Source organism: Arvicanthis niloticus, chromosome 10, assembly GCF_011762505.2.
Source record: "Arvicanthis niloticus isolate mArvNil1 chromosome 10, mArvNil1.pat.X, whole genome shotgun sequence".
NCBI classification, from domain to species: domain Eukaryota; kingdom Metazoa; phylum Chordata; class Mammalia; order Rodentia; family Muridae; genus Arvicanthis; species Arvicanthis niloticus.
Window position 1 is genome coordinate 23,606,352 of NC_047667.1, and position 8,616 is coordinate 23,614,967.

Consider the following 8,616-nt stretch of genomic DNA (forward strand, 5'->3'; position numbering starts at 1 on the left):
TAGGAGCCAATGAAGTGCTTCTGGTGGTTGGGGGCTTCGGAAGCCAGCAGTCTCCTATTGATGTGGTAGAGAAATATGACCCCAAGACACAGGAGTGGAGCTTTTTGCCAGTAAGTATAGTGGAACCATTTCCAGCAGACTTGAAATGTCATTGGTTCCTGACACTAGCTCATAAATGACGAATTTGAGAGTAGAAAAGCTTCAGAATAGCAAAATGCATGTTCCTTTCAGCCATGCTGTATGGATAGTTAGGTATCCAATAAATGGTTGCTTTGCTTTTCTTTGGATAGTAGTGGTTGTTTCTTGGGTTTTTCCATTTTTATTCTATTGTTTTTGTGTATGTCCACACATGTGGGCATGTCTGTGGCATACCATGTGTGTGGAGGTCAGAGAATAATTTTCAAGGATCAGATGTGGGTTATCAGCATTAACAGCAGACACCTTTACCCAAGAAACCATCTTGCTGGTCCCTTTGTTTGTTTGTTTATTTTGTTTGTTTTGAGACATCTCACTGTGTATTCCTGGCTGGTCTCAAACTTACAGGCTTCCTTACTTCCTGAAACTGTCTTGCTGACACACTATGTAACCCTGGCTAGCCTCAAACTTACAGGCTTTCCTCACCGTCCTGAGGGCCAGGGTTACACATGAGAGTTACTATACTTGGCTTGTTTTTTGAGATAAGGTCTTGCTGTATAGCTCTGGCTGGCCTGATACTCAATGGATAGCCCAGGATGACCTTAAATTTATGACAGTCCTGCTTCAGGCTGACAAATACTGGCATCATAGGCATGTGCCACCACCACACCCAGCTTAGTTTCTGACTGTTTGGATTAGAAGTTCTTATTGTAGAAGTGTCAGTAGCCATATATCAAATTTAGCTGCTGCCACCATTTAGGCTACATAGCTTGTACCACTGGTCATGCTGTACTCGATTGAGCTTGTTATGTTGAGTCTAACTCCTGTTCAACTGAAAAAGTTAAGTTTCCTTTCAGTATTTCAGTACTGTACAACCAAGAATCATTTCTAAGGAAACTTGGAAAACCTTTGGACTATTACCGTTTAGGGTATTCCAGAAATATGGCTACAGGGTTAGCAGTATGCCCGTACTTTTCAGTCTCTTAGCCCAGTGCCTTAGAGAAGACAGTAAAAAGCCATGACGTCTTTTGTAAACGTCACAATGAGACAGAAGCAATTCATTCTGTAGGCAGTCACCATCTAGCCTCTTCAGGATGAACCTTAGCCACAAAGGGGTTTCCGATGGCAGGGAAGAGGCAAAGAAAATTAAAACAGGCAGGATGGGGAAGAAAAGGGGCTAGAGCTTGCTCATCTGAATGGTATTATTCGTCTTCTCTCCCAATCCAGAGTATCACTCGAAAGAGGCGGTATGTGGCCTCAGTTTCCTTACACGACCGGATCTATGTAATTGGTGGCTACGATGGCCGTTCGCGCCTCAGTTCAGTGGAGTGTCTTGACTACACAGCAGATGAAGATGGTGTGTGGTACTCTGTGGCCCCTATGAATGTGCGGCGAGGCCTGGCTGGAGCCACCACACTGGGAGGTAGCTTTGACAACAAATGATGCTTTATATAGCTCTCCTACTGTTTGGTAGGAGCATGACTAAATATCTGAGTTCAAACACTCAGTTTTGCTTTTAGAAATGTCTTTTAGCAGAAACTATTCATTATTTGTAGACATTTCAATACTGACTATAAAGCTGGTGATTCATGTTTCATTGTGCTGTGTGGTAGTGGGCACTGATCCTGGTTTTATAAACTCCATGTGGACAATCTCTAAATGTATTTCTTTTTAGTTGTTTGTTTTGTTTTGTCTTTCAAGACAGGGTTTCTCTGTGGAGCCATGATTGCCCTTAAATTCCCTTTGTAGACCAGGCTGGCCTTGAACTCAAAGATCCACCTGCCTGTGCCTCCGGAGTGCTGAGATTTAAAGTGTGCACCACCACTACCCAGCTCTTTTTTTTTTTTTTTTTTTTTTTTTTTTTAAAGAATTTTTATTTTCTTGAGCTGGAGTTGGCTAAGTTTTTCTGTGCAGCTTACCTTTGTCTCACACTTAGGCTTACAGGCATGAGCTTTAAATGCTTGTTTGTACTGCCTTTCTTCTTTCTGAGACTTAAGTGACATTATTTAAGGGGAAAATGCTCGGAGTACAAAATATACTTTACAAGAATGTGCTTATATAGTATCATACAGTACCATATGCAATTGCTGTACACAGTGGGGTTTTATGTAGTATCATACAGTACCATATACAATTACTGTACACAGTGAGGTTTTATGTAGTATCATACAGTACCATATGCAATTACTGTACACAGTGGGGAATTTATGTAGTATCATACAGTACCATATGCAATTACTGTACACAGTGGGTTTTTATGTAGTATCATATAGTACCATATGCAATTACTGTACACAGTGGGTTTTTATGTAGTATCATATAGTACCATATGCAATTACTGTACACAGTGGGTTTTTATGTAGTATCATACAGTACCATATGCAATTACTGTACACAGTGGGGTTTTATGTAGTATCATACAGTACCATATACAATTACTATACACAGTGGGGTTTTATGTAGTATCATACAGTACCATATGCAATTACTGTACACAGTGGGGAATTTATGTAGTATCATACAGTACCATATGCAATTACTATACACAGTGGGGAATTTATGTAGTATCATACAGTACCATATGCAATTATTGTACACAGTGGGGAATTTATGTAGCATCATACGGTACCATATACAATTACTGTACACAGTGGGGAATTTATGTAGTATCATACAGTACCATATACAATTGCTATACACAGTGGGGAATTTATGTAGTATCATACAGTACCATATGCAATTACTGTACACAGTGGGGTTTTATGTAATATCATACATTACCATATGCAATTACTGTACACAGTGGGGAATTTATGTAATATCATACAGTACCATATACAATTACTGTACATAGTGGGGAATTTCTGAATAATAATAAAAATCAACTTGAAGAAATAGAAGAATTTGTTTGCTTGGGATAAGTTCTGAAATAGCTCAGGCTAGCTAACTTAACTTAGTCTGTAGCCAGGAATGGCCTTAAACTCCTGAACCTCCTTCTGAACCTCCCAAGTGTTATATTCATGTGTACACCCCCTCCTCCCCCACGTTAACAATGGGTAATTTGTCGTTCTTTGTTCACTCTGAGTAGATATGATCTATGTCTCTGGAGGCTTTGATGGGAGCAGGCGTCACACAAGTATGGAGCGCTATGACCCAAACATTGACCAGTGGAGCATGCTGGGAGATATGCAGACAGCGCGAGAGGGCGCAGGACTAGTAGTGGCCAGCGGAATAATCTACTGTCTAGGTATGAGCCTGGGATGGGGCTGGAGAGAGCTTAGTGCTTACCAGACTCTGGAGGACAGAATTAAGTGCATATACTTGCATCAACAAAAATTCTGATTTATCTCAATATATTGTCCATGCATAGGATTATGTTTTTCTTGTAAGCAATATGTAGGATGTTCCATAGTGTCTGACCTGGACCTCTAGAAAAAATAGAGCTGAGAGAGTCAATTGAGTTAGTCACAGAAGGGCAACTAAAATGAACCTGAGAACCTACCTTTCTCTTTGGAATGTTCTCCACTTTGTCTTTCAGGAGGATATGATGGCTTGAATATATTAAATTCAGTTGAGAAATATGATCCCCATACAGGACACTGGACTAACGTTACACCTATGGCCACCAAGCGTTCTGGTAAGACCAAATCTATGACATAATGAAAGTGCTGTCAATCTTGAGGTGCATGGTGATGGTGTAGTTACTGGGTGTGAGATCAGTAGGACAGGAAGTAAGTAGTTCTTACTTCAGCATAGACCCACTATGAATGCGAGTCACAGTCCAGTCTCCTCCACTTCCACCTTCCCTAAAATACTAGGATGAAGGAAGGTAGTTTAAACTTTGAGCTGGATTGTCCATTTGAGGAGAGTGATTTCTTATTCTTTAGTACTTCTTTTTCTATTTTTGAAGTTTGACCACTAGCCTCATTTTGTATGTGTAGTACATGTTAAATAAATGTGTTTGTCCTGTTGAGGTCTGTGTCTTTGCTTTTTGTACTCTTTGGATGTTGATGTTTTGCTGTTTTAAAGACAGGGTTTCTCTGTATAGCCCTGGCTGTCCTGGAACTCACTCTGTAGACCAGGCTGACCTTGAGTTCACAGAGATCCACCTACACCTGCTTCTGCCTCCTGAGTGCTGGGATTAAAGGCATGCTCTGACAAACCTGGATGGACTTTGTTTTGAGGGTCCTACTGTGCAGTCCTGGTCAGTGTACAAGTTGCTATGAGGTGATCCTCCTGCTTCTGGCTTCAAGTTATACCACTACATTGGTGATTTTTTTTTTTTTTTAAAATCTAAGATTTCACTGTATGTAGTATGTAGCTCACATTAACTTTAGACTCCAAGTAATCCCAGGATTACAGATATGTGACATATACCTGGTAATAAAAGGCAATAAGTATTTCATAAAATCTCTAATGCCTAAAAATACTTTCTTTTTAAAATTCTGAGTACTGCACACAGGGTCTTGCATATACTAGGCAAGTACTCTGTCATAGAGGTACATCCCAATAACAGCTAAGAACTCTTAGTGGAATAGACTGTGATGCAAACACCATGCCTCTGACAGAGATCACAGCAGAGCCATGGTCATTCTCCTGTGCTCCTCTCATTTTTACTAACATGTTTCTTCCTGCTTTTTGTGTAGCCAACTGAAGAGAGATAGACTGTGAATTAGTGAAAGCAGAGATGAGACCTTTGTCAGTCTTCTGCTAGAATTTCAGGTGCTAGCCTAAGGGTTTTCCAATGCGTACACTAATATTTGCTGTATTACTCCATTCTAGTGCTTTGACACGTCTGCATCCCTCATCTCTACAATTCAGCCATTATAGACCATGTTTGTTACTGGGTTCAGATGCTAGGCGTATTGCCATTTATTTGCTAATGCTCTTTTTCCCCAGGTGCTGGTGTAGCCCTACTGAATGACCATATTTATGTGGTGGGAGGGTTTGATGGTACAGCCCACCTTTCTTCTGTTGAAGCTTATAACATTCGCACTGATTCCTGGACAACTGTCACAAGTATGACCACGCCACGATGCTATGTAGGGGCCACAGTGCTTCGAGGGAGACTCTATGCAATTGCAGGGTGAGGATTTTGAAAGTGGGCTAGAATCATGTATCCAAGGCAAGAAGCCATTTGGGATGAAGGCGTAATGTGTGTTGTGGGGAACAACCACTGGGGCACTGGGGCACTGGGGCTGCTTTCCTTGTATGTAAAGGGATGAAAACCTCATTTCTTTCTGTTTTTTTTTTTTGCCCGTCAGATACGATGGGAATTCTCTGCTGAGCAGCATTGAGTGTTATGACCCTATCATCGACAGCTGGGAAGTAGTGGCCTCCATGGGAACTCAGCGCTGTGATGCTGGTGTGTGTGTTCTCCGAGAAAAGTAAATGTTATTTGAACACCAGCTGGAGCCAATGACTACTCCAAGGAACAGTTTGTGGGAGAATCAAGGATCCTTTCCAGAATGTTTATTTCTCACTGTGTGCACAGGGTGATTACAGGCACCAGTGCTGTGACGATTGTACTTATTTGATGCACACTCTTCCTTCGCACTGGTAATCTTGCTCAGAAGCATGGGGAACAGGTACTCAAAGGAAGAGAATGCACATTTGGATGTGAGAAACCAGATCATGACTCTGTGGTCTGAGGAGCACTTTCTTACTGTTTCTAACTTACCATGTGCTTGGGAGAATGTATGTTTGTATGTATGTATGTATGTTGTGCCTCATATATTACAGAGAATTAAGGTGAGTACGGCCTGCTAGATGTGGGCAGTGTCCATCCTCGGTGATTGGACGGAATCAGTTTATATAAGCTTGGTAAAAATCAAAATCCTTTTCCCTCTCAGAAGCAAAAGTATCTTTTCTAAGTACAGAGGTAGCCCAAGGCTCCACAGTTCCTTTCTGTAGGAAACCAAGAGATCACTGTTAAAATTTGAGAGGCCAAGAAGGAAGAGTCATGTTGTTCTCACTTAGGGAGACATAGTTGGTACAGAGGTTTGAATAAGTGGCTGGAGCTGAATGGAATGTGAGTGAACCCAGAAGATCACTGAAGTATAAATTGGAAGGCTAGAAAGGACATTATTTGATTCCACGGTCTTTCTAATGTAAAATGTGGTACCATCTTGGCATTGGAGACTGAGAGATTAACAGTGGAAAAAGTTAGAGAAAGAGATGCTGTAAATGTGCAGAGTTCAATATACCTGTGGTAAAGTAGAAATATCTGTGATTTTACAACCGTCTTAGTCCCTGCCAGGGCTCCTATAGCCGTGGCAATATTTGTCTTTAACTAGGTGAAAAGACCATCTTCCTGGTGATCAAGCGTTCCACGTTACTATGCCTCCACACTATTTATTTGGGGATGGGTGGGGTGGCTACAGCCTAGTAGTTCAGGTACCTGATGACTGCCCTATTGTTTTAAGGGCACACTTCCACTAAGGAGTGCTCAATACTGCTGTGTGGTACATTCAGTTCTCTTCCTGCTATAGCTTCTGTGCCTGTCTTTACAGTGTATTTTACTCAATCCTGGAACAAAATAATCAAGGACTATTGAAAATCTTTTGTTTCTGTACCTCTGCCCATATTCCTGAGCTGCCACTCTAGGCACTTGTGTCATATGGTGAAACTCTTGAATTACTGGTATAGCAAATAGGAGACTGTGGCAGCCTAAACTGGCTGCACTTTCCGTTTGCTCTGGAATCCCACTTTTCCTCTTTCCTTGAATTGTGTTTGCTGACAGAGTTAATTTCCTTTGTATTTTTTTAAGAAAACATTAAAAATGGACTGTCTCAAATGGCTGTAAGAGAATTTGTGGGTATTGCTGCCTTCAGCAGATACGTTGAGGGACATCCAGGCTCTTGGTGTGTCATCCAACATGTTTACCTGATGCCTGCCCTGCCAACAAGCTCAGACAGACAGACAGAGCTGGGCAGTGGTGCCTTTAATCCCAGCACTCAGGAGGCAGAGGCAGGTGTGAGTTTGAGGCCAGCCTAGTCTTACAGCGTGAGATCCAGGACAGCCAGGGATACACAGAAAAACCCTGACTTGAAAAACAAAAAGCAAACCAAAAAGATAAAGCAGCAGCCTTGAACAATTTTAGCATACATGAATTTTAGGGTTTTTTGTCACCCTAGTGGTTTTGTGTTTGCTTCAGTTAATGGCATATGATCATACAAATAGCTGTGTACAGGGCTTGCCACACAACTGAGCTCTGGCTGTCCTGAAAACTTGATGTGTAGACCAGGCTGGCATTGATCCTCCTGCCTCTGCCTGCCCAGCGCTGCTATTAAAAGGTGTGCACCACCATACCCAGCTAAAACCACAAGTCTCTTAGTCTCAGAGCCAGAAGAAACAGAACAAGAGGATAAGGCTATTTACTGACTCTGTCTTTAGCAGATGTATTGAACCACCTTATTGAACCACAGCCTGTGAAATGTGGTTCATTTCTCTTAGAGGACCAGGGAAGGTTGGCGGGTAGGAGAGGAAAACACAAGAAAAAGGACTGGTAAGTAGCTTTTGGGCATCAGTGCTGATTTCTGAATTTTGGGCCGTGTTCACAGTTTATGCACTGAAGCCACCAGTAAACACTTACAGAAAACCAGGATATAAAACTCATTGATTATTTTTAAATTTTCACAGCTTTACATACAAAATATGTTCATGAACAGAATTCCATTCATTTGTTCTTTTCTCTTTTAAAAAGAAACGTATGTCAATATGTATTTGTATGCCTATGTGACCTGTACACTCAGTTGTAGGCCTGTGAGGCCAGAAGGCCTGCAGAGCCTTTAGAGCTGGAGTTTTAAGTTTGTGGCCTGCCCAACACCATTGCCTTTAGAAGGCCAGCGTCTGCTCTTAACTGCTGAGCTGTCTTAGCATCCACTTTGTATGATAGAGGCAAAGGATAGCCTCAGCTATTGTTGCTCAGATAGTATCCACCTTGTGATTTTTTTTCTTGTTTTAACTTAGTATGAGGGTAGTATGTGTGTAGTCAGGACAATCCAGTGAAGTCAGCTCGCAGACTTTTATGTGGGTTCCAGGGATCTAACTGCAGTTGCCAGGCTTGTGTATGCCATTGAGTCCCCCCAAATTTCCAAATTTTGTCTCTGCCCATCACTAGGATTACAGGCTAGTGTCACCTTGCCTGCATTGTTCTATTTGTAAAGCAAGCTGTTCACTCAGGATCAATCCGTTTCCTAGCCCTGGGAAACTTTATTTGTGTCATCATCATCTGAGTTCTACACAACTTTGTCATAGTTCAGATCCATTGCTTTATGAGGTATATAAGGTAAATGATATTCTTAACCATTGCACTTTCCCCCCACGTCTACTTTGTCAGCAGTTCTTTCTGAAATTCAGATGTGGTTATTACAGTACTTTAAAAAAATTGTGTATGTATTTATTTATGAATACAATGTTGCTATCTTCAGACACACCAGAGGACATCGGATCCCATTACAGATGATTGCAAGCCACCAT

At 41.5% G+C, this 8,616-nt stretch overlaps 1 protein-coding gene across 3 annotated transcripts in view; it reads left to right on the top strand.

Moving 5' to 3' along the window:
- The window catches only part of Klhl12 (kelch like family member 12), a 34,389-nt gene extending 27,458 nt beyond the window's left edge, over nt 1-6,931 (top strand). For all 3 annotated transcript variants that reach the window (XM_034513154.2, XM_034513155.2, XM_076941233.1), the window contains 6 exons: nt 4-110; nt 1,363-1,558; nt 3,224-3,382; nt 3,674-3,772; nt 5,035-5,221; nt 5,400-6,931. In XM_034513154.2, coding sequence (XP_034369045.1) covers nt 4-110; nt 1,363-1,558; nt 3,224-3,382; nt 3,674-3,772; nt 5,035-5,221; nt 5,400-5,526 — 875 coding nt within the window. In that variant the 3' untranslated portion in view covers nt 5,527-6,931. The remainder of the gene's footprint in view (nt 1-3; nt 111-1,362; nt 1,559-3,223; nt 3,383-3,673; nt 3,773-5,034; nt 5,222-5,399) is intronic.
- Nucleotides 6,932-8,616: the final 1,685 nt, after the last annotated feature.